Source organism: Rattus rattus, chromosome 12, assembly GCF_011064425.1.
Source record: "Rattus rattus isolate New Zealand chromosome 12, Rrattus_CSIRO_v1, whole genome shotgun sequence".
Taxonomy (NCBI): domain Eukaryota; kingdom Metazoa; phylum Chordata; class Mammalia; order Rodentia; family Muridae; genus Rattus; species Rattus rattus.
Window position 1 is genome coordinate 1,513,330 of NC_046165.1, and position 27,640 is coordinate 1,540,969.

Sequence of the window (27,640 nt, forward strand, 5' to 3'; positions counted from 1 at the left end):
GTATTTTTTTTAACCTTCACATATGCAACAGTCAGTCACTTTAGGCTTTTCATTTATTTTTATCCAACCATAAATGAAAAACTAACAATTACAAAATAAATCATGAGACTTGGAAGAGGGATCAGTTGGTAAACTACTCTCATGCAATTGTGAGCACATGAGGTAAGATCCCAGGGATTCATGTAAAGGACCATGTGTGGTGTGCATATGTAAATCTAGTACTGTCAAGGTGAAGATAAGTGTTCCTGCTGGCCAGCCAGTCCAGTCAACTTAGTGAGCTTTGGTTTTAGATAAAGAACTTACCCCAAAAATAAGGGAGAAAGCAGTGGAAGAAGATGTTGACCCATGACCTTAATGTGAATATACCCACATGTGTATATATACTCAGCACATATGCACACATGCCACACATGAACACACGTGTGCATATGCACACACACAAATACAAAAACCTTCACTCTTCTTGTGAAAATTTTAATAACATATGGCTAATATATATATATGTGTGTGTGTGTATAGTGTGTGTGTGTGTGTATAGTGTGTGTGTGTGTGTGTGTGTTAAATAAAGTTTTATTCAGAGTGTGATGCTTTAGGCCTGTAATCCCAGATGAGAGGGGGCAAAAGGATCAAGAGTTTGAGGCCATAGTGTTTCCTACATAGTAAGTTTAATGGCATCATGTCCACAAGAAACCCTGTCTTACCGTCAATAAGTAAGTTGATAAATCAATAACATGATTTTTTTATTTTTGGAGACTCCATACATCTGATTGATTATCCAATTGTTTTCACCTCCGATTTGGGCATCTTTTTTGTAAATTTAAAGACATTTTCAGCACCAAAAGCTCCAAGGAAAATAAATTAGTGATTCCATTTTAATATTGGCTTTAGGAGATTATTCATGACTGGACTGAAACTTCATATTTAATTAATTCATTTATTAATTTCATACCCCAAATCCCTTCAATATCGTATTTAAAATCAATTGGATCAAAAATTATCATTATAAGTTAAAATGTGTCTGGTTCAGTTTCTTCCTTGCATAAAAATATTTTGTGTTTTTATTAGTTTTAAAAACCGTATCACACAGGACTACAGAGATGGTTAAGCAGTTATGAATACTTGGTGCTCTTACATAGGCATACCCATGTAGCAATTCACAAATACCTGTAACTCTAGCTCCAAGGGATTCAATCCAGTCTTCTCTGCCCTCTGGACTCCTGCAAATATGTGGTACATAAAGTCACAAAGATATGTGCACACAGGCATAGGCAAGCACACACACACACACACACACACACACACAAACACACTTAAAATAATACAGTTATAAATAAATGTAGTTTTTAAAATCTTATATCATTTAAAAATACTCATTGTTTTTCCTTTTTCCAGTGATCTTAGTCTTTGAGGTTGCACGATTTGTAGAATATACTACACACACAGTTATGCACATGTGAGCATGCACTTTCATACACACATGTTTATAATCATGTAGATACCTAAAAATCTCTAGTCTTTAATAGTATTTTTGGATTGCCAGTAAAAATTCTCCATAAAGTATTTACTAGGTTTCCATATACATAGACCATTTAAACTACTTTTACTGCTATCCCCAGATAGAGTAGAATAGAAAAGGTATGTTAAAAGTTTACTTTCCTAACATTTCAAATTACACACTCCTAATTCTTTGTTCAGTTCAAACTTTTGTTTTAACTTCTTACGTCTAGAACCAGTCTGTAGGTTCTTGTAAATGTGGCAATATTTGTCGACTGTCAACTCATTGCCAAATACTTTATAGCTTTACTTACTGCTCAAAATAGCTGCTTCAGAACAGGTACTATTATATCCATCTAGTGGATGAGGGAATAGGGCACAAGGGACTGAATGTTGAACAATCAACAAATTTTCAAGCTAAGATTGGAAACAATGCAGTTTGGACCAAAAGCCTATATTCTAAAGATCTAAACTATATTGAATCAAGCTGAAACCATATAAATACCAAACGTAAGTCAGACGTGCAATGAATCTACTCTTAAGACTTTAATTTTGCATGTGGTATTATTGAAAATTGATTATAATTTCTTTATATGACACATTATTGTATCATTTTATTTTCTATACATATTGTTGACATTAAATTTTAAAATAAGGTTGTATGAATGTGATTGAGATGATTTGTGGAAAGAAGTGTGTGTGTGTGTGTGTGTATATGTGTGTGTGTGTGTGTGTGAGAGAGAGAGAGAAAGAGAGAGAGAGAGAGAGAGAGAGAGAGAGAGAGAGAGAGAGAGAGAGAGAGAGAGAGAGACAGAATGACATAGACACATAAAGAAAAAAAAACATTGGACAAGCTGTTCCCTGGCATCAGTTAAGAATGACCTTGAAGTTCAGTGCTGTAGTGATAAGAGGGGGATGTGGTGGAGTGGAAACTTTGAAAATTACAAAGAAATTCTACAGCTTTAATGATTTAACACAAAGTCAGAACAAGAGAGATATAAAGGGTGTTCATTTAAGCAATATAAAATTCATTAAACTATGAGGGAAAAAAAATCCACAGAGAAGCCTCAGGGAAAGAATCATGAAAAACAGAAGTAGATAGTCTATTTAGATTAAATTCAAAGCTATGAAATAAAGAAAATGCTCTTTAGCTACATTTCTCATCAAAATTCTGGTTCAAGGGCTTGGCAGAGTTGACAGCACAGCAGAGTATGGACCCATAGCTCCTCACTGTTGTTGACTGGGAATTTTTAAAAAAACATAAACATCAAAAATACTATCATGTGTGTGTTATAAATTAGTACTTTTCTTTATCTTCGTCTTGTATAATGTTTATTTATTTATCATGTAAACTGGTTAAGGGATGCCCACATAATTAGTGAGCAATGTCCTGGGTGGATCTGCAAAAGTGGTTCTGATAAGGCTTAGCACTTTTATTCATAGCCTAAGTAAAGAAGATCTTCTACCAGATGGGTAGCATCATTAAGTCCTTTGAGGGCCCAAATAGAACAAAAAGGTAGTAAATTCTTTGCCTGATGACTTGAGGTAAACAACTGATTTCTACCTGCCCTTCAGGTTCCTTCTGGTCCTCGGGCTCATTCAAAGACTAGAGCCTACACTATCAGCTCTCTGTGGGAGCTACATCTCTACTTGCTGAGAGAAGACAGGAACTTCTCTGCTTTCATAATATCTAGACAGCTCATTTCTCCCTCTCCCTCTCCCTCTCCCTCTCCCTCTCCCTCTCTCCCTCTCCCCCTCTCTCCCTCTCTCCCTCCCCTTCCTCCCTCCTCCCTCTTTCACACCCTCCTTCATCCTTCCTTACCTCACTGTTAGAATTCTGAGTAGTATGCCTCTATACCTTGAAGCTTTCATTCATATTTCTGTTGCCTCCCATACATTCCAAATCCAGGGGCACAGCAAATAGTGTTGCCTTGGGCACGATTCAGCTAAGTACTGGTTGCATCTTAAGAACTGTGTTAAGGTCTTCCCATACTTACTATTTTGCCAATCTCTCATGCATAAATTCAAGATCACATGACTTCAAAATGAGTGTTGTTACTGGGACAAACATAAGAATTATCTACTGAAAACTCCCAGTGCAAGTTGTTTCATACTAACCAACTAAATTCTATTCTGAATATTAAAAGCACCTTCAGAGAAGTAAACTTTTTGCCCCAATTCATGTTATTTCTCAGTACCAGAGTTGGCACAACACAGGCTCAAAACCTATATCCTTTCACCCTCTCAGAGCAGCAGTTCTTTCATTAGCTATGGAAAACATCTAGACAGTGGAATGGATAAGATGTGTAACCAACTTGGATATCAGCATATTCTCACCTTGAAGGTGTAAAAACAGGAAGTCAAATAATAATTAGACTCGGGGAGCCAGCCATCGTTGTGGAGGAGGGTGGTAGGGCTGAGATGTTGTTGAGCAAAGATGAACTTTTCAATCTGTGAACAATAGAGATGCACATGCACACACACACACACACACACACACACACACACACACACACACACACGTGTATGGTCACCAAGAAGCTATCCCTAGTTTTAAAGAGTTTGTGAGATGGTGAGAAAGTTAACAAGTAAACAGACTGGTGTCAGTAGTGATAAGGAATATGGTGGGCAGCTGACAGGAGACATGGCCAGTGAAATCAGGAAATGGAATATGCCAGGGACTAAAGGCAGAGCAAGTAACAAAAGAAGGTGGAGGAAGAAGGCATGAAGGAGAGCTGCCATAAAAGGCTGGAGGTTCAAACACATACTCTGATGTCATAACAATACATAAAGCAGTCTGTCACAAAAAGTCACATACTGTATCATTCTACTTACATGGGAGAGTATCTATGTAGTCAATTTCATAGACACACACTAGAAAGTTGCTTGCCAGAAATTGGAGATGGATAAAGGGGCTTTTGTTTAATGGGAACAGAGCTACAACTTTGTAAACTTGGAAAGTTCTAGAAGTCTGTGGTGCAGCAGTGTAAATAGACCAACACTACTGAATATAGACTTAAAAGGGGTGCGATGTAAATTTTTAATGCATGTTTACCACAATTTTTATTTTTATTTAAAATGAGTAGCCATCATAGCAATAAAGAGACAGTGATGGACGTAAGAGTAGGCACAGGACTTTGATGGTATAGTAGGATTACAGAAAAGAAGGTGTGAATGACAGCTGAGGAAGTGAATATGACTCCCCAACTCCCACCTTCCATGTTCTTCACACTCTACATTTCCAGGCAGATCCCCTAGTTGTTGGCAGGTTCTTAATTATGTGAACTGTACCAACAGTGTTTACTACAATGCACCCAATCTTTTCTCACTGGAATATGCACTGAGGATGCTATTTGTACAACACACTGGGAACACACACAGCTGGATCGGTAACTAAGATTCCTGCTACTCTCAAAAGCACTCAGCAGCCCAGGAGGTAGAGGATCAATACTTTAAAGAACCTAGAAATCACTAGTAGTTGAGAGTTGAGAGGCACCATATTTTATTCAAGGCTATTAACGCTACCAAACTCCACTTTAGCCTACTCCCAGTCGTTTTGGTTGAAGAGACTCTTTGCGTCAATTTATATATCATATCCCAGGGCTTTACATAATCTCCAAAGATAATCTTCTATATTGCATTTAATCTGATATTTCTAAAACAGCATCACCATTGTTAGACACTTTTCTAGTGAGTTTGTCATACTAAAACATGAACAGCAATTCATGAATTGGCTGAAAGAAATCATGAAGACTATTAATGATTATTAACTAGTTAGATCAAAGTTTAAGCCAAGAAGTAATGGGAAATATTGGAGTTTGGAAACGTCAATCATTAACATCAAAATAACTGGGTATATAAAGATTAAATCTGTACAGTGAAAATCCTGCCTGAAATCCCAGCACTCAGGAGACATATGAGGCCCTGTATAAAGAAAGCAAAAAGAGAAGAAAGAAAGGAGGAAGGGAGGAAAGGAAGGAAAGAACAAAGGAACAACTGAAGTAATGAAGGGAAGGAATACAAAGTTGGTACAAGAAGGTATTTTTTTTCTTTTGCCATTAATGAATCTATTTATTCACTTTACATCTCAATCACAGTCCCTGCTCTTCTCCCAGGTTACCCTTCCCACACACAGCCCCTCTCCCCTCTCTCCTTCACCTCTGAGAATGGAGAATGCTCCTTCCAGATACCAACCCACCCTGCTACCTCAAGTCACTGCAGGAATAGACACATCCTCTCCACTGAGGCCAGACAAGGTGGCCCAGTTAGGACAACAGGATCCACAAGCAGACAACAGAGTCAGAGAAAGCCCCAACTCCAGTTGTTTGGAAACCCACATGAAGACCAAGCTTCAAATCTGCTACAAATGTGCAAAGGGCCTAGGTCCAACCAAGGCATGTTGTTTGGTTGGTGATTCAGTCAAGGGTCCAGGTTAGTTGACTCTGATGGTCTTCTTATAGAATCCCTATCCCCTTTAGGCGCCTCAATCCTTCCCCTAACTCTTCCATAAGACAAAGTCTTGATTCACAAAATCAGATTAAAGCAGAAAAGGAACCCGTCAGAATTATGTCTGCCTCGTATGAGTTCAACTGTGGCACTCCAAAATGTTTATAGAAGCCTCAGGATTACTGTCTAGCATGTGATTTAAATTAAGATAGCATCTTTGTAGATACCACTAAGATATGATGAGACTGCTAAGATGAAACCAAATCCAATGTGACTGGAGTCCCTGTAGGAATAGAAGGGACACAGACATATTGAGATGGCACCAGTGATGAGGAAGATAGATCTTGGAGTCAAGCATCCACAAGAACATAGTATTAACCCAGTCACTCAAAGCTTGGAGACTCACAGGTCGGATCTCCCCTAGGACATCTAGAAAGAACTTACTCTGGGGACTTTTTGATCTCGAATTCTGGTGCTCGGAACAATGAGTCAGTAAATGTTTGCACCACTAAAGACACACTGAAGATTTGGAAACTTTGTACTTTCAACCCCGAGAGCTAATATTTTCAAAGTTGCCTTCGTCCACTTCAAGATGAAACTCAGAAACTGGGAAGCTCCATGGCTGGGTGCCATGGACCCCTGAGAGCAGTGTTGTGAGCAGTTAGGGCCATTTCCTTAGCCTCCAGTCAATCCCCCCAAAGATTATCCATGTGAGACTTCCATGGAAGAGTATTCCTATAAATTGTTTCAAATTCCATTTCATATGTTTTGGATGAAACCATATTAGCTTCGGATGATGCTGTTGCGCAAACCTCACCAACATCTCATGCCCTGCCATTCCAGAACCTTTGTTTTTTTGTTAGTAAAGTCTCTTGATAATGAACAAATGTAAAACTCTGCACTATATACTATAGACTATATACACCATACACTATAGACTATTTTTTCAAGTGTGCAGTAGCAAAGGGATGCTTTTGTCAGACTACAATTGTTGCTGGTTCAAAATTCTCCCTCTCCCTCTCCACCTCCCCCTCCACCTCCCCCTCCCCCTCCCTCTCCCTCTCCCTCTCCCTCTGTGTGTGTGTTAGATTGGCTAGACAACTATTTGGGGGATCACTCTAACTCCATCCACATTTATCCCACCTCTGTGGGTGCAGGAGTGTACTGCCACCCCTGGTTTTTGACATGAGTTCTGGAGAGCTGAACTCAGACCTTCTTGCTTGTGCAGAGGACAATTCCCTAACTGTACCATTTCCCCACCCCTGAAAATGGCTTTAAATGCAAAACTTCACAGTACTCTGCAAGATTATCAAATCAGAATTATCTCATGGCTTTGCTTTGTTTGTTGTGGTTCTGTTGTTGTTTGTTTTGTAAATAGTAACGTGTGAAGTAAAAATGTACCAAAAGTGGGAGACATTATTCTTCAGCTCTGCCCAAAAGAATTCCTTCCTGGGCTCCAAAAAGTGTTCTTTCTCTTTCCTCCCTTTAGTCGAGAGCAGAGCATATTTAAGAGCTCACTGCCCTGAACCACTGTGCACAAGGACGATATTGAAGTAAAACATAACAGTATTTTTTTTTATTTTCCAACTCCTGTCATAGGCAATAGGAGAGTAGATTGTCCGGGTTCTGAGTGTAACAGTTGGCTTTTGGCCTTATGAAGCATCTGACTGCTGTAGACCCATAAACACACAGATCTATGGCTGTGCTACTGGTCCTGAGGCATGAGGATGACTTTTTACTATGAACAGACCTAAGTTTTAAGATGCACATTGGCAAGGGCATGATGGACTCATGCTTCATGAAGACTGTCCACTTTTTTTTTCTTCTAAATAGTTCAAATATTTTTCTATTCATCCCAAAGCCCTCCTAGTTTATTATTGTTCATTTGTTCACCAAATTTCTGAATCCCTGCTATAAACAAAATGCTGCATCAAACTCAGTAGAAATAAGAACATGCAAATAACTTTACCACCCTGGAGTCCAATTTGGATCTAAGCTAAATAACCCTTGTGAAAATCCATGGGGCCAGAAAAATTTCACACTTTGAAGTTGCCCAGATTTTGAGATATTCGCATAAATTTTATTACCTGAGTCTCCCTAGTTTTCTCATCCCAAATCTACAGATAGGATGTGACATCTTCAATTTGATGATGTGGGTCTTAACGCCTGTATATTATCAGATATGATGCATCTTCTTGACTGGCATCTATGCTATATTTCTAGTCCCCTAGGAATTTATATAGAGACTCTCAGAAGGACTGTATGGATCTGATATTGACATCTGGGAAGGAGTTAGGAGCTGGATTCTCTGAGGCTAGATATAGCTATACTTACTGGTTCCCGGTCTATCCTTTATGCCCAATGTTTGTTCTCTTTTGTGGTTGTTTGTACTGTATGAAACTTTTGAAAAGTAAATACCTTTAATATCTCCCCTGTTTATTACTGTGTACATGCTGACACCTCTCCTCTCTCTGAAACTTCAGTACCCAATGCAGACAACATGATAGCCTCACTATAGGGTAGGGTGTGACAGCCATTCTGTGATAAAGAGCTGGACCATGGGTGCTCCTGGCTTATGGGCCATGCTCTAGGATGAGAGCTGCTGTGACAGAGCTCTGTGAGAGCAGCAATTTCTTAGAACAGTGAGAGTTTGTCAATCTTTAATTTCCCTCTTAATGAAAACCTAGGTTGTATTAATAGAGGCTAGAACACAGCTTTCTTTCCATTTGAGTATAGGTAAAAATGGACATGAAAGTCAGGAAAGGCACTCATTTTCCCATTTACATAATTTGCTCTCAAAATTCACCACTTTCCTATGATTTTTTTTTTTACTCTAAAAGTTCTGAAAATAAATTGCATGGCTATCTCAATGCTCATGTGGCTTGGTGTGTTTTTGATTGGGTCATTTTATCTTACTCTACAATGACAGGAAAGCTTAGAATTAAGTGCTTTGCTCTCTTGTGTGAGCTTAATATCTAAAGGGTACAGATTTGACCTCGCCGAAATGACCAACAGACTTTCATTCCCTTCACATGCCTGGATGACAATCCTAATTGAGAAAATGGACATCAGAAGGGAAGGCATATTGACAAAAATCAGGAGTGCATTATACACATGGAGATATGCTCCTTTTATCAGCAGCAAGCAGCAGAAAGAGCTTAGAGAAAAATCATTTCATAGATTACTGTGAAAGTAAAAGGCTGGTTACACGGAAGCTTGCTGAGCTGGGATGCTAGTAGGACTTCCTGATATCAGCACTGGATGAGCAAAAAGGTATCATTTTCTTCCTTCTAGAAAACAGTAGAGAAGGAGGCAAGGTAATCATGCCATGTGTAGCCTGGATATGACTAAAGGTAAGAGCCCACCTAGAGCAAGAGCAACTAACTGCTTGATAAATTAACAAGACATTCTGAGACTAGTCCTGGGAATACCAAATCATCGAGTTATCTCCTACCTTGGACAGTTCACATGAGTTCTCAGTGGCTACCATGAGAAATGCTAAACGGATATGGGAAGCCAAAGGGGCTAGTAAATTATAGGCCTAGTCAGAGCAAGAGATAATCCCTATAGAAATAAAAAAGCCTAGAGAGACAGCCTAAGTAAAACATGACTCTGTCTTGGGAAGTCTTTGGCTAGATTGTAAAGATACTGTCTAGAGCAGTGGTAGGCAGGGTGAGGGAAAAGGAAGGAAATGAAACTTCATGGTACTCCATCAGCAAGCTCTATACTTTTTGAATACGGTTAGACGTAAACCAGTTAGACCTAAACCAAACCAGGAGGACTATTGGAACATGTGGGTAGCTTCTTAATGTGATCCTTTAACCTTACTCTGCAACCCTGGCCTCTACTCTGCAGGAGTTATACCCATAAGAAGCAGTTGTGAAACCATGAAGGAGGAGATGTGTCCCTTCCCTAGTTCAAGACTATGAGTCATGCTTGTACCTGAGTGTACTAGGAAAAGCTGAAGCAGAAGCTACAGAATCCATCTTCTAACAGTGACCAGGCTTTTATTTCCCCTTTGCTGTCACCCAGCTTTTCTGTAGTGAAGAACTGATAACTTCATTGTTGACCTTTCCTTGTATTTCAGAGTAATTTGATCATTATTGGCCTTAGTAGGACAAGCTGATCCTTGACTTTCTCATGAATATTGTACACTCATATTAATAAAAGAATAACTTACAATGTTTTTCAGAAATGAGAAATATGCATTTTATTTTGTTCAGTGTTAGCCCTATTTTCATTCTGTTTTGCATAAAATATGTTGATTAATGTAAATTTTCATAATGCATCTTATAAACCCTTTTGTCAAAGGATGCAAAATTTAACAACTCTACCATGGACAACAGGCACTCTGAGGAATGATATTTGGAAATGTGTGATTGCTGTCTGAAAAGGAATTATTTAAAAGGGAAAGAGCACTGCTGGGGTCTGGATTCAGTCAGATTTAATGTGCTTTGTTTACATCTGATGAACATAATCATTGATACAACTTTATAGGAATCCTGGAATGAAACAAATCAAGTAATTTCTTGCAGATCTAGAGAGACAAAAAAAGAAATTACAAATAAGCAAAGAGGAGAGTCCAAAAAGTGAGTATGATGATGAACTGAAGGAGAATAATAGTATGAGCTTGGTTTGTTTTAAGAGAAAGTATAGATGATAGATTAACAGAGAGATAATGACAATAGATGATAGGTAAATGATGGATAGATGGAAGACAGACAGACAGTAGATATATAGAGAGATAGAAAAATAGATGATTAATAGATAGATGATTGATAGAAATAGATGATAGATATAAATTATAGATAATATATATAGAGAGATAATAGACAAATACATAGGTATGTAGATAGATGATAGAGATGATAGATGATAGATGCATATATAGATATGTAGATATATAGATAGATGCATATATAATGTATATAGTTCTACAGTTCTACAAGTTAAGTGTACACATGCAAGTAAACAAACAAAAATAAATATAGACACATGTACAAAGTGCTTATTACACACATGCATGCCATAGGTCTCCTAAGAAAAAAGAAAACTTAATAGCAGTAATATAGTAGTCATCTTTCAATAGTTTCTTTTTCCTTAATTTCAGTTACTCCAAGTCCACTGCAGCCCAAAATTACTAAATAAAAAAATTCCAAATTTGATAACTCATAAGCTCTAAATCGCTTGACATCTAAGTCATGTGATAAAATCTCTGGCTATCTCATTCTAATCTGCCCCACCCACTGCAGACATGAGTTATCCACTAGTCCAGTGTATTCACTCTATATACATTACCCATTCATAAACCATTTAGCAGCAATTTCTGTCTTATATATACCATAGGGACTGTTGAGGAACTTTAGTGCCTATGTTCAAGTAACCCTTACATATTTAATCATAGCCCCAAAGCACAAGTAGTGATGACGTCAATTCAAAATCCAAAGATGATTCATAAATTGGTTCCTTTAACTGAAAGGGAAAAGTGTAGTAAGTAACCAAAGAGCATACACGGGACTGGTCCAAGTCCTTGGCAAATATGTAGCAGAGAACTGCCTTGTCTGGCTTCTGCGAGAAAGGATGCACCTAGTCCTGTAGAGACGTGATGCCCCAGGGAAGGGGGATACCTGTGGGGAGGGGGATGGTGAGAAGAACTCTGGAAGGGATCAACATTTGGGATGTAAACAAATAAAATAATTAATTAAAAAAATAAAGAGTTGTCAACAACAATTTAAAAAGATATTTTGAGTGACACCATGAATATAATTTTTATTACAATGTATTATTATTATAATTGTTCTTTTTTTTTTCTTTTTTTCGGAGCTGGGGACCGAACCCAGGGCCTTGCGGTTGCTAGGCAAGCGCTCTACCACTGAGCCAAATCCCCAACCCCATAATTGTTCTTTTTTATTACCAGTTGTTATCATTTGTCTCTTATTGTACATAATTTCTAAATTAAACTTTTGCATGGGTGTTTATATGTAGAAGAACACAATATATTCAAGATACAATACTATCTTTGCTTTGAAACTTGACTGAAGGTCTTGAAATATGTTTCTCCTTCAATGAGAGAGAACTGTATATACGAGTAACAGAGGAGGAAACCTAATGCTAGCATTCTGTGATACAAGAAAGTAAGGAGAGAGAGAGAGAGAGAGAGAGAGAGAGAGAGAGAGAGAGAGAATATGAATATGTGGGTAAGGAAGAGTAGAGAATAGTGCTAAGGGATGCCTAGTGCGAAAAAGAGGAAAGCTTTTGACATTAAAATAAATAAACTAAACTGATTTATCCCCTAAGTATTGACCTAAGAGTTCATGTTCATAGTTAGACCCATTTTCAAAAACACTGAAAGAATAAAAAAGCCACAAGTCTATAACTAACTAAATAAATAGTGTCCCTTGGGTTCCTCATAAGATAATTCTAAGTCAGAAGTGTTGGAGAAACAGAGATAACACAACACAAAGCAGAAAGTCCCCAGGAGGACACTCAACCCATTATTACAGGCAAGACCTGCTGGTAGATGCAAAAAATAGAGCACAAAACTCTAAGGAGAAACCATATTTGCATGGCCTTAAAGAAACCCCACTCAAACACATTTTTAAATTATTACAGCAATCTTCACAAATGTCTGATATCTCTACCTGTAAAGACACAAAAGTAAACTGATCTATCCCAAGTGACAGCTGGTGTGAGTAACTGACACTTAGCTGATATGACTTTAAAGTAAAGTCACCTGAGTAAGTCTTACTCAGGTGACTGCAGTTAATATCAGCTATAGTAAGTATGATGGTTTCATATTCTTCCAATTACAGTGAGAAATGTATACCATCGCCATGGTATTCTGCCAAGACCTTTCAGAACATCAGTATTGTCATGAGAAAACATTAGGCATCCTGAAATTAAGAGATAATTAGAAAACTACCCAATGGGTAATCTTCAGGGCCATCAACAATAAATAACAACAAATAAAACAAGGTTGGAGTCATTGGTATAGCAGTGAGGAGGACAGAAGGCAGGGTCATGGAAGAGAATTCAGAGTCCTAGGTGGAATTCCAAAACAAGTAAGAGACCTTGATATAAGAATGTGGCAATTCTAAATAATTCCTTCACTGTAATTAAAGACACTTAACTCTAGCTAACTCTGTCTTTGGGAAGCATTCCATGGATATGTAAGACATTGGTTTAAGAAGAAGATGGATCAAGGGCATACAGAAATTGTGCTTTTTGCAATTGTTAAGTAAGTTTTAAAAAATTTTCAAAAATCATTTTAAAACTCGCTTTCAAAAATGGGGCAAGAATCTTCTATAACTAATAGTATGACATATCAAAGTCAAAGTAATGTTACTCTTGTTCAGGAATAACCCTCCTGAGGGGCACAGTGAGACCAGAACACAGAATACAGCAGATGGCATATGAGAATCTTTTCCAAGAAGTCAGTTTGGAATGGTTAGAACACTGAAGGAGACATGACCAGGAAAAAGATATTTCTCTTTCCATCTTTGATTTCATGCATACAATCTGGAATCTTGACCAAATAAACCAGTCCACTGAGCAGAGAAAGAAATGGGTCAGAGGAGAGAGTGGAGAACACATGTGCAGTCATCTTTACTCAGCCTCCTTTCCAATGAAATCACCTGTAAAATCCACAGCTATTCCGGCAGAGTGATGGCTTTGGTTTGGATAGCACATTTCCTGATTGATTCAAATTGCAAGCGATATGCTATCTCACATATGTCTAAGAATGATGGTCCTCATTTTCATTTCAGAACCCTTCCCAAAGTGGCTAAGAGTTTGGGAATTGAATCGAGGCTCAACTCTAGATCGTCTTCTTTTCCCTTTTTCTTAGATAGGTTATCAACTATGTATCCTAGCTTGTGTCTCTTCTGCTGCTGTGATAAACACATGATCAAAACCAACTTGGGGAGGAAAGTTTATTTCATCTTACTGGTTACAGTAAACCACTGAGGGAAGCCAAAGCAGGAAGTTAAAGCAAAAAGACCAGAGAGGAATTACTGGCTTGTTTTCTCTGGCCTGCTCAACTACCTGTCTTATAAAAGCCAAGCATGGTACTCTGCACACTGGGCTGGCGCCTTCTATACAAATTAGAAATTTAAAAATGTCCCCCACAGACGTGCCCTTAGGCCAATCCAATGAAGGCAATTCCTCAATAAGTAAGGTATATAAGTGTGTATGAGTTTGCGTCAAATTGACAAAAACTATGACACTATGTATTTTATATAAAAAACGAGATAGCAGCTGTACAAATACATTTACATATGCTTGAGTGTGAATAGACATGTGTGTATGTGGTGGGGGTAAGTGGGGGATGTGCTTTATCTTGGCTCTCCCCTATTATTGTAATATTCATCTAATATGAACCAAGTATCTAGAGAGCATGAAACTCTAATGTAATTTCATCTGAAGAGGACCAAACCAGTACATTTTTTTATCATCACAAGCGTATTTCTATGACTCAGCCAAGTCCCAAATAGAAACAACTATGCCCTAGTCAACTAATACAAGATAGAGCTAATGTAAAATGGAGGTGTAGGGATTTGTAAGAAAAAAACATACAAAAGCAGCCTTGGCTTATCAGCAATGCTCTAACATATAAGTAATTGCATTTATGGTTTTTTAATGAACAATATGCAGTCAACGTAACAAGGACATCTACCCTTTTGAAGTTCCTTTTTTTCTCTTACCGGCCCATAAAATCTTCTGGAGATATTTTATAGATGGTTGTTCAAAGCGACCTTCTGAAGGACATTTAAATCTTGTAAGATTTGCAGTTCGGTGTGAAAAGCATGAAAGTAAACATTTCATGCACATTTCAGAGATGTCATAAGGTGGTGTCAATGTCGCTGTCCTTCCTAAGTGCTCTTCTGAGCTCCTAAACCAGCAAGCACAGAGCCACACTTCAGTCCCTGGTGACCCAATTCCTCCCAACATACAGCGCTCCCAAAGTCCTCACCGGGCATGCCGTATAGACAGATGAACAACAAATCAGAACCTCTGGGGACATAGAAAAGCAAACTATCACATGCGGTTAATTAGGTCACATTATGAAATTGCTGTGAGCATTTTAGGGCGCCAGTTATCGTGTATATGGAGCTGGAGAGATGGCTCAGCAGTTAACAGCACTTGCTCCTCTTGCAGGAGATCCTCCATTTCAGCTCCCAGCATACTGGTGCTTCACAAGCACCTTTAACTCCAACTCCAAAGAATCTGATGCCACCTTCTGGTCTCTGTGGGTAACCACATGCATGGGGACATAGACATATAAATAAAAATTAAAATCAGTATTAATTTTAGACATCTAGCACATGTAATTAATTAGTTCATATTTTGAAATTATTTTTTTTGGATATGACGGCTGACATAGAGAAATGTAGCCATAGGTCAGCTGAGAAATAAGCCCGCCAATTTAGTATGGATGGCTTGAATGTATTCACCAATGTAATCAAAACCCCAGTTTGACCCTGTGAGCATTGTACTTGTTAACGATTTTTTAAAAGTAAGGAAATTAACAGAAAATAGTTTAAGTAAACGTTTGTAACGTGCACAGTATTGCTACCTTGTGTGTGTGCATTTATTATCCTTTACCTACAGCAAGAGACCGAAATCTTTTAAGTTCAGACTCTATTTTAGAGAACGTGATTTAAGTTTGAACTCAGGGAAACTAACAGGCCAGTACCTTGCATGAGTTTCCAAGTTAACCCCCAAGGAGACCTGCCTCTAACTCCAGTTTCCAGGTTACCCCCGCCCCCAACCAATCTGCACCCCTGGGTTACAACCCCTCCCCTGCCTCACAGCCACCAAGGCAGAGGAAGGCTGAAGTTAAGTTTATGGTTTGACTCCCAGCAGCAACCAATTATGCTAAAGGCCATAGTCGCTCTCCAATTAGATGTTGACACAGCTAGAAACACCCACGCTCACTTGCCGCTTTCTATAAAACCTTGCCCCTAAAGATGTTCGGGGCTCGTCTTCACCAAAGCTGTCCTGAGCTGGACTGAGCACGAGCTAGCTCGAATGAAGGCCCTGGTGTGATTGCATCTGATCGCTCCCGACTGGTCTTTTGTGGTTCGCTAACACTGTCTTGATGCAACAATAGCAGTAGAGGTTCATCCCTGTGAGTGCTCCAGGGAAAGCTAGGTCGTCTTCACATGTATAAAGGATTTATGATACCACATAGTATTAAAAGCCTACAGGTTTGGTTATCAATCTACCTACACCACCTGCTTTGACCCAGAAACTATTAGTTTGGGTTGTAAAAGTCATGTAAACAGATTAAAGAAGCCATCTTGAAAAATGGCGTATGGTTCATGAAGACGCTACACTCTGAATTGCTGTCCGAGTAGATGCAGAAAAACCAGACATCACCACCATCACCAGGTAAAGATGCACAGAGAACTAAACCTTAATTTAATCACGTAGCTAAGAGGAGGGGTTCCTTTTCATTCCGGTGTAAACATGGTATGATAGTTCCTGTCCTAAACAGCTTAACAGATGCTCTTCAGTTGCACAAACACACACATCTATGCAGACACAATCCCCCATCAAGCAAGAATTTGATTTGAATATGAGAGCATTTCACAAGTTTAGATATTTTCTAAGTTACTTTCTCTTAGAAAAAAAAATCACACCCAAAAAAAATTACAACCAGCATTAATGCATTCCTCCAGTTCAGCTATTTGTCACAGCATTCTGAAAAGAAATGTGGTCGAAGAGTGTTTGAATATCTTAGCAGAAGAAAGCGCAGGCTGCATCGGGGAAGATGGGAGCGATGAGGCAGAACGGGGTATGTGTCATGCAGCGCAATTATGCCTGAGCTCTCTTGAGAGGACTGGAAAAGCAGATACTTTCAGCCACCGAATGCAGGCAATGATATCTCAGCACGACAGACGCCGAGCTGAGGAAGAGCACAGCATATATATATATGCTTAGGATATATATATATCCTAAGGTTGGAAATTTATTTCTTCCTTTGATTGTAATTTCTCTTTTGCATATGCACTTTTATTTTTCCTTTTGCTGTGTGAGCCTGTCACAGAGCTATCATCTGATCTGTGGGGTGCAGGCAGACTTCTTGTTCATTTGAAGCCATTATCAACTCCCTCCTGTGTGCCATTCTTTACGTTAGATTCTTCAACATGAAGAGGAAAATCTCACTGTCCTCTATACTGCCTTCCTCTCAAGACTTCGGATCTTTTACATTTTAATGGACATTTACAATTATAATTATTTTAAAAAGCCTTGCTTTGGAGGGGGGATAGTTTAATGATCTTAAATTCATATCTAGTCCTTTTACTGATATTAGCCATTCATCTGTATCAAAGAATACTTGCTTTTAGAAAATATGTGTGGGAGAGAGACAGTGAGAGAATAAAAGGTTAGGATGAGAGGTAGAATATCATTATATTTAAGTATTTTTTGTGAGTGGTTTCAAAATGCCATGAACTTGCTTTTATCTGATCTCGGTGACCTTGATCTTCCTCACTCCCAGCATAGAACATCAGGTTCCACTTACTATCTTGTTCCTTTTTTCTTTTTCTTGTGTCTGTGTCTTGGTCAGGCTTGTGCACTGGGGAAGGCAGAATGGTAAAAGTTGTGATGGTGATGAAATAGGAGTTACGTGACTTTGTTTAAATGTATCAACTGTCCATTTGTAAGTGGACTGAAATAAACATAGGATAAGACCATTTGCTGATGTTTACAAGCATAATACACCCGAACTGAACATAACAAGCCAACCGTGTGTTAGAAACCAATAACCTTACGCCCATCTCACCATTGTTTTCAACCTGCCCCTGACACACTGACCTCACTGCAAACTGGCAATATAGAAAAAATGTTGTCTATTTGTTCACCTTATGATCTTGTCTTCCAATATACGTTCTTCTGTTATGTCCTGTTTCCTGCCCTCGGTATTCAGTATAAAGTCTGACCACATTTTATATTAGGGTGTACCTCGCTCATGTCAAGTGCTTAAATAGACCACGTTTGTTTTTCCATTCTATTGATAGGCATTTTGGTGGTTTATAGTCAGGATTCACAAATGTCGTTGCTATAGAGACATGGCTGGAGTATACACATTCCGTCCAGAACCCATGGAGGTGTATAGGAAAAGAAGGAACTCCTGGAACTTCTGGAAAGGGGTTGTTCCTGCTCATAGGAGGCAATTCACTGCTCCTTTGCAAGCATCCTCTCTCCCTCTGCTCTATCCTGAACCATCTGTATATCTGAGCATCCATGGTTCTCACCATTCAAAAGGAGGATTTGCAGAACCACGGAGAACCTTCTGAGTTATTCAAAAGAGCTTTGCTCCTTACAGTGTTGTGGTTCAATGACCAACTCCTGCTGAGCTTCAATTTGTTTCCAACCATATTCTATTTTCACTCTCTGGGAGGTGCTTTGAAAGAAAATTTAAAAGTGGAATCCTGCCCTGAAGGAGCTTAAGTGCTCTTGGGAATATTAATATCCCCAATGCAAATTAGAATTCGACAAGATCCATTTTAAAAACATGAAAGCGAGGAGATTTTTTAAAAATATTATTAGCCTACTGTATTGGTCACTGTATTCTAGGGCTCTATTGGCTATAATTTGATATATCCCCTTCATGCCCTTGACGAACATGTCCACACATTCATCAGCTTTTCAGTGACAAACATCAGTTAAATGCCACAAGAGTCTAACTTTATCTCATTCTGCAAATAGAGGGTTCCTACATACTACATAAGAAAAGCTAAGCTGCCCAATTAACACACAGACACTGTCTACACCTCTGTCCACTCTACCAGGCTTTTGTTTGTTTCTACAAAATCTGTGACAGAATTTCTCTGTCACCCACTTAGTGTCATTTACTTGGTGACAGGGTTTTTTTTTTGTTTGTTTGTTTGGGTTTTTTTGTTTTGTTTTTGTTTTTTGTTTGTTTGTTTGTTTTTGTTTGTTTGTTTGTTTGTTTTTTAGCTGATTTCATGTATGTTAACTACTGTGCCAGGACACAGATAGAATGAATTTGAAGAAACAAACCCTACAGCCCCCTGGGCCTCATATTCTTGGAGAAAATGCTTGACATAGCTTATATGAAACAAAACTCCTTGAAATGATGATGTGCATGGTGGATTTAACAGTGTTTCCTCAAACCTACTGAGCTTCGGAACCAGACTTTACTGGGAGATTGGGCCTTTGAAGAAATAAACAGTTATTCATTCTGGATGAGGAGTGTCAGGGATCATCCTGGATCTGATGTTTATATTCTTTATTGGAGAAACAGGAAGGAGATTCAGGACAGGCACTGGGAAGAAGGCATTTGACATTCAAGTAAGGGTGGAAGAATGAGCCACAAGCCAGTGAAGAAAAACAGGAAGTCAAGAGGTGGTGAACCCTCCACGATCACAGGAAGCCTAGATTCTGAAGTTAATTCATTGATGCTGGAGGGGTTGGTAGCTTCTGATTCACAGAGCTGCCGGTCTTTTCAGAACTGCTGCAGCAGCCTAGAAAACTGCTAAAACATGTACTAGACTGAACTTGAAGAAACTGACGATTTCTCATTGTCTTGATCGATGTGAACAGTCACATTCTATGGCCCAGCTCAATACACTATGAAAAATCTTTGGTGACCAGAAAAGCATCCTCTGAAAAAACTGTGTGAGAAACTAAAGTCACAAGAACAAGTTGAAGTTCATGAAGTTTAAGAAAGAAGGGATAGGGCAACAGAGGATGCAGTAGAAATGAGGAGCCATGTGTTTGTGAGGTCTAAAAAGGATGTGAAGTGGACACATGGATAGCTAGAACTTCACAGGCGGAGAGGAAGGAAATGAGATTTTGAGTCCAAATGGAAGGCTGTGACCATTTTTGTTTTAAACTATTGGAATAACAACAGATCGGTTTTAGATTGAGATTTTTGTAACCACAAAACAAAGGAATGGATGATAAGGAGCTAACCTGGGAGCAGAGAACTCTAACAGGGCTTGTGAAGGTCCAGTCAGGGAGGTTCTACTGAGGATAGAAGGAGTCAACAGATGGAGAGGGTTTTAGGAAGATCTTCGGATTCTCATTTCAATGAGATGATCTAACCAACGTACCCTTTACCATTGCATCTCACGCCAGCAGAAAACACAATTCAATCTGAAGAGTTTAGACCCGCTCACTGCCCAGCAGTGGTGACCTGAGTCACACACCATCATTCTGCAGCCTGGGAGGTCTGTCAGGGTGGGGGAAATAATACCATGGCTTATTTTTCTTACTTCTCACTTCACTCTTGCCTTGGGTTCCCAAGCACTCTGGTCAATATCCCTTCCATGGTAAACATTATCTTTATAGGTAATTGTTTATTCAACTATCTAGTGGGGTTGTGATATGAGCTGGGTAGGAGGAAATTGCAGGCACACATGTATTTTTATTGCCCCAGAATTTTGCACAGAGTCTGGATCCTTAGATTGGTTTGAGAAGTGACAGCACAAGTGTCTAAACACATGAGTCAGTGAATGCAATTAAGCAAGCACCTATCTACACTGTCAACCTCATCCATCTCGGGCCTGCTATCACTGATCGCCTTGCTGTCTGGTCGGTCTTAATAAGTCAGCAGCTTTTTCTTTCCTTCTGCACCCTGCTTACCACTGGAAATTTTTTAACAGTTGTATATCAGTGGCCTGTTAGAAGTCAGTTGCTTTTTCATAAGCTTTCACTGATGAAAGTTACTTTTCGTCATTTTTTCATTGATGAGTTACATTTCAGATTGCATGCCATGAAGATTCCTTGTTTTATTTTTTGTTTTGTTTTGTGGCCCTGGGTGCTAGAGCTTTACCACCACCACCACCACCACCACCACCATCATCATCATCATTATCATTATCATCTCACCCATCCCTTCCAATTATCAAACCTTTCTGGACTAACACTGATAATTTTCTGATCTAAATTTTGTCATTTTAAAGTCAAAGCACATTTCACAAGGGGCCGTGGGTGAGTGGATTTGATGCCTGCTTAACCCATTTGTGAATTAGTAGGATCAGTGTTATGGTTTGGAGAGGGATAGAAAACAGGGAAGATATTGAAAGATTCTGCAATCCGCAGAGCAGTTCCTCTTAAGAGGTGGTAAGGAGTGAGGAGAATTCACAAGAGAAACCAGCATTGGATTGAATTCAAGCTAATAATTGATTCTTAGTTTCACGTCGGCTCCAAATGAACCTCGGCTTACTTGAAATCAAATTTGTACAAATATGAATAGATCCCCTTCAGTTAGCTAAGGAGATAAGCAAGTCTGTGTGTAAAATTAATCCAAATGTTTAATTGTAAGTAAAAGCTAAAGATGATGAGTGGATTGAAGGAGACTTGTCATTGAGAATACAACAAAACCCTCCTCTGCATTTTATTTTAAATTGGTTTAGTTTGTTGTTAACTTTTGTTCTTCCCCAGATCTCAAGTTTTAGAACAATCTCAGGGACTACTGGGTGATGTGCATGGTGGGCCTTTTCTGCCACCTAGTGGTTATATATGTAATTACATGTTATTCTCTCAAGTCTGAAACTGTTCCTTAAAATGGGATCCTTTTTTCTTCTCCCTCCCCCGCCCCGACCCCCCTTTAGTTAAAGCAAAGTGAAGCGAACGCAGATACCAAAGAAAAACTTCCTTTGCGCTTGAGAATCTTCGAAAAATTCCCAAACAGACCGCAAATGGTGAAAATCTCAAAACTTCCTTCAGATTTTACAGTTCCTAAGATCAGGTATCAAATTATTTCTTTGACTGTATCTCTTCACAGCATGGCTTACCTTCCAAGCTTACCTCAGCCTTTTTTCAGACTGGCATGTGGGTAAGTTTGTGGTTGTGTTTGAAAATGTTATCTCCTGGTCTTCTCCCCGCCTTTGTGATACAAAGCCTTTGGGTTCCATGAGCAATCTCTTCAGGGAAGAAGCAGGTGAGACACAAATTTGGGTCCCTGCCTCTCTCTAAAGACTTATCTGTCATTAGACCTCCCAGGTATAGACAAGGAGAACTTTGCTTAGAGCGTGAACGAGGCTAGACTGCGGGCTGAGCACTTTATCTTTAAGTATATCGGGCACCCGGCTCTGGGAGGTGTCTGTTAAAGCAGCCTTGGCATATATGGCCGTCTGGCCACAGTGTAATCTGCTTCCCTCAGGTTAAAAGAACCCTAACATTTAAATCCACACAGATTCAGTTGCACTAGCTTCGCCTTTCTACTAAACAAATGCATCCTTAAGGTGCTTGGAACTGCCTTGCTTTTAATAATTAGAGGAAAGTCTTCCAACGATAACTTGAAAAGCCCCAGATACAATCGGAATCGTATAAACTTTACTATTTTTTTTATTTATTTACTTATTTATCTGTAAATATCTTGGTAAGGGATTAGGGAAGTATGAGATTAGGGGCAGTGCCGAAACACTTGAAATTCCAGTAGAAAAAGACGATCGTGTCACTTAATGCCTGGAGAGTGTTCTGGGTGTTTTCACCATTTTGTCAAACACCAGATGTGTTGGTGCAGACAATGATGCTTATCGCATTACTGGACATACAGTGCAACTACAGGGGACCACCATTTGTATGCAGCCTACTTGTGACCAAAGTATCAAAGTATCACCAAGTTACACATGACAGCATGACAATATTTCCTTTTCTGATTTTACGTTGTTGACTTTGTTTACTTGCATTAGTTATTTAAATTTTTCACATTTTAATGATCAGATGAAGTCTTTTCCTTTTGAGTTTTTAAACGTAAAATTATCTCTCAAGAACTTTTACGATGAATAGAAGTTTGAAAAGATGAATTAATTCTTTCAAGTAGTAGGGGAAAAAATAAAGCATCTCATTACCACAGTAGGATTCAAATCACACCATCAGTTATTGGATACCCTTGCTTTTAAGCTATTTCAGGGACATTATGTCTTTAAACAAGAGTTTGCAAGGATTCAAGAAGCTGTTCTTCTAAGTTAAATAATTTGATAATTAAATCTAGCCATTGCCCTTGGTATGACACCTCTTGATTTCTGTGATCTTCTGCACTGCTTTGTGGTCTCTGTGAAATGCCCCCTCCCGTTCCACTTCCTGAATAACCGTAATCGTGTGCTTCATTCACAAAGGGAAAGCTTCATGAAGCAGTTCATTGACCGCCAGCAACAGGACACCTGCTGTCTCTTCAGAATTCTCCCCTCTACCTCTTCCTCATCCTGTGACAACCCCAAGAGGCCCACAGTTGAAGACAACAAATACATTGACCAAAAAGTAAGAACCACTCTCTCCATCACCAAACTCCTCTAAAGTATGTGTTAGAGAAAAGTGTGGCACAATTATTTAGGGTCCTCAAGTCTCTAGGGAATAGAGAAGAAAATAATAAATAGATATGTGTATATGTGTGTATATGCATACATATTGTTTGTGTTGTGATTCGTATTTCTTTAACATTAAAAAATTGAATGTCAGCTCTCTCCTGCTCAGATTTTCCTGTTCCTCCTCTACCCCACAGAGCCGATATGTGTTGTTTCCTCTGGCTTAGTCATCTTGCCCTAGGTTATTTCAATAATTATTGCCTTTGTGGCATTTCTCTTCATTTTAAAGAATTTTTTTACTCATTTGTTTTCTCCTCATCATCCTCAGATCTCATTTCTCATTCTGGTAGAAACACTTTGATGCTAATGTCTTCCTTTTTTCATTTATTTTTGTCGGTTGGAAATAATTAGGCTTGTGTGTGGTTGATTGGATTTCATTTTCTTTGGGGAAAGCCTGTGAGATGTTGTCTGCCTTCTTGGGGACTCAACAACTTTATCAGTGTGTACCTTCTCTGTCCTTTCTCATCAGAATTTCACAAACTGGGAAGGGGAAATTTTGCAAAACAAGACACTTGCACAGGGACATTTCCACCTATTATTTGTTTAAGGATGATATATCCATTTTAGGACCACCCGTTTCTCTGTCAATTATTTTCTCTACTTTTTCCCTTGGCATTAACAGTTTGTTTCCATGCTACTTGGTCTTTGTGGTCATAAAATTGACTTTAGATGATACTATTTGTGGCTTTCACTTGTGTAGTAAAAGATCGTGCCCTGTGTCTGTGTGGTACTTTAAACTTCTTTTAGTTGGTTCTTCATTTTGTTTGTTTGAAATAAAAGCCTGTGGTTTCTGTACTTCCCAGCCAATACCATAAACAGGTGAAGAAACAACAGCCCAAGTGGACACAGGAAAAACGTGTGGAGAGATGGTCCACTTGGTCTGTTTTAGTGACTGAAAATTAGGCTTCTTCCTTTCTAGATCCATTGTTTGCAGCATCAGCATCCACCTGTTTCTGGAGTTGTTTGTGAATACTTAGAATTTCTCATCTCTGTTTGAGAGTCTTTGGCCAGGGCAATCTGAGACACAGAAACTGCAGTGTAAGTGTATCTCCATGATGAGGACTTCCTGGAAGCAGAAAGGGAAAAGAAAGTGGTCCAGTGTTGATATTTTAATCATGCAGATGTCTACGCATATGCTTCACCATATTGTTGAGATAAAATCCTGGGTTTCTTATGCAGAGTGCTTCCTGATAACACAGCTGTGAACTTGACTTTCTAGCAATCCAGCGATACAACCAGTTCACTCCGCCTACAGCCGTGAGCACTGCTCTTCAGTCTGTGTCACCATGATGTCTCTGCCTTGCTCTTGGCTAGCATGCCACTCCCTGAACCCACCATGATCTAGAAATATAAGTGAGCTTTGCAGAGCCCAACAACTATATCTCAAGTATAAAAATGAGAGTAAAATAATAAATGCATTGATTTTTATGTTTTGTTTATATTTTCCATTTCTACATGTCTTCCACATTCGTTCAGTAATTCTACAAACTTTGTGAAGAGCACTTGCTGTTTACTTCTCTGCCATTCCTCTGGATGTGGGCATTCAAAAGGAAGCAAGACATGTGCTTTAGAAGCTGATAACTCTCAGAAGAAAAACAAAGTAAAAAGCTATTGTGAGAAACGGAGCTAGAGAGATGGCTCAGTGGTTTAGAACATGTGTTTGTCTTTTCAGGGGAGCAACATTTTACTTCCCAGTACCCAAATGGAGACTCACAACCATCTGTAATTCCAGATATAATGTCTTCTTCTGACCTTTGTGGGCATCAGGCATGCACTAGACAGGGTCCCCTGAGTCCTTTTCCCAGCACAGTTGAAAATCAGAGAAAGGGACTTCTGACAAATAGGGGTCTACAAAAAGGCTGTGTGTTTGGTGGAGTTGAGCAATGCAAGGCAGGGATGCCTTAAGTTTCAGTCCTCATCTGTAAAGTGGAGTTTATCTCTTTTCCCATGTTTCTTTGGAGAATCTGGTACAATCATATATGTTAGAAGGGCATCATCATGCCCACCATAACCTTCCAGCCAGATGAGAATGGTGACTGGAGACCAACCAGACACTAACAGGAGGCTCAGCAGAGGGGCTGGCAGTTGAGACAGATTGGCTTAATGGTGTAACACATCTCTAATCACATACTTGGGAGGCTAAGGTAGGAGGACTCAAAGTCAACCTAGGTCATGCTGTAGAACCCAGTCACAGAATCAAAACAAATGGCCCTTACTAAAGCACACTAAATCTTCCGGTGCGACAAGTGTAGTTTAGCTCAATGTGTTAACTGCTGACTTGTTTCCTTCAGCATGCACTGTCTTTAATATTTTTAGTTTGAGTTCTGTAGATAATGCCATTGATATGCCCATTGCCTACCCTTACATTCTTCTCATGGAATGAATTAAAGGGTTCTGGAAGAGTTTTTTTTTTTTCTTCACACAGCCTGTTGATTGACATGAAGCATTTCAGCAATTTTCTGCATAATTATAGACTGTCATATGACTTGTTCTAGAAACTCTATCTGTAGCAAGTTACTCACCCTGATCTATAATTACCAGAGAACAGTTACTCATTCAATAAATAAATAAATAAATAAATAAATAAATAAATAAATAAAAGTGGGGGGAGCTGATTTGGTCTTCAAGGACATTGATCCTCTGAAATGCTCCTACCAAACAATAGCCTGACATCTGTGAAACACAAACAAACAAACAAAAAAAAACAAACAAACAAATGAACAAAAAGCGGTTTAAAGATCTATTGCCAGGAGATAAGGAAGAGATAATAGGATGCTAACACGTAAGTATATGCTTTATCTTAAGGAAAACAGACAGGGTAGTTGAGGAGAAAGGGCAAGGCCTGGTATTCACAACACCAAATACAAAATTCATAGGCAGGTTTCTGATAGCTTAAAATTGTCTCTGTAGGTAATGAATGGACCACTTAGTTGTAATAATGAACTGCAAACAAAAAGATATACAATATAAAAAGCGAGGCACCTTTCTCCTCATTTTTATTGTTCTTTGTAAATTGTTGAGCTCCAAGAAGTGGCTATGTTTGGATGCTCTACCTTGAGGACCATTATATGTCAAGAGTGTTCTGTAGGCAGTGGGAAAGTGGTTTACTGTCATCAGCTAGTAAGAGAGGAGATTTCTCACCAATATTCTTGCAAAACTGTATTTATTCACTTGGAGGTTATATGCAATCTGTTTATATTTATTTCTTGGATGTATTCTCATGGAGGGTCAAAAAGGAGTTACAGGCAGTTATCCACTATTTGGGGAGAGAAAACTTAAGTTTTCTTGTTTGTTTGCTTGCTTGCTTTCAGAAATGTAACCCCTGAAAGTTGCTTATGCTCCAGTGGGCAACCCTGTACCATGAGCACATGGACAACACTACTTGAACTCGGTACATTATATATGTTTTAAGAAAAAAATAGGACATGTAAATTTAGGAGAATGAGAGAAGAACATGGAGGAATAGAGCAAGAAGAGTTGATTTGATCCAAAGTCATTGTCCTGTGTAAAAGATGCATCAAGTAATTAAGACTGCTGCTAAAATGTATAGTGTCCTGATATTTCAAGCTACTTTTTTTTTTCTCCTTCGAGGGTAGTTTTATTAAAAGGTTACAATTTATAAGTTGCTTCAGGTCACATTCATGTTATTTCATATGAAGTTCAGGTGCAGTTAAAACCTATGATCCCAGAACTGCTTAGACTCTGGATTTAAATTACCAAGCAAATGCATAGATAACTAGAATCAAAGTCACTTATCTGTCTCTCTACTCTCAGTCTGTTTATACTGGATATAGATATAGAGTCATTTTTGTCTTGATATCCACAGTTCAATACTTTCTAGCATATATTTGAGGTATATTTGTTTTGTTTTGTTTTTACCTTAAGTGTATGAGTGATTTGCCTACCTGCTGGTCTGTGGACCATATGCACACATTGCTCATAGAGGCCAGAAGAAGAAGTTGGACTCCCGGGACTAGAGTTACAGATGGTTGTGAACTGCCATGAGGATGCAGGAGATTGAACCTGGGTCCTCTGGAAAAGGAACCTTTTTTTTTTTTAAGTTTCATTGATTCTTTGTGAATTTCACATCACGTATCCCAAACCCATTTCTCCCTTTTGCTCCATATCTGCCCTCTGCCCATGCAACCTCCAGTGGTTTCCCCAAAAGAAAAAACTCTCACCATGGAAGCTGTAGTGTTTGTCACATAATATACCCTTTTGCCTAAACAGCTTTTCTTGCAAATGATAGTGCTCTTAACTGCTATGCCATCTCTCCAGCCCTCCACCACCCAGCATGTGTTTGTGGTGTACAAGTTTACAGCATGTATTGAACATTTCTACTTGTTTCAGTGAGTCAA

General features: G+C 38.9%; 1 protein-coding gene across 1 annotated transcript in view; it reads left to right on the forward strand.

Annotated features, from left to right (window-relative positions):
- Positions 1-27,640, forward strand: part of Nalcn (sodium leak channel, non-selective) — a 317,042-nt gene that overhangs the window by 216,027 nt on the left and 73,375 nt on the right. The window contains exons 16-17 of the mRNA XM_032917213.1: positions 21,528-21,664; positions 23,037-23,178. Of these exons, the coding sequence (XP_032773104.1) occupies positions 21,528-21,664; positions 23,037-23,178 (279 nt within the window). The remainder of the gene's footprint in view (positions 1-21,527; positions 21,665-23,036; positions 23,179-27,640) is intronic.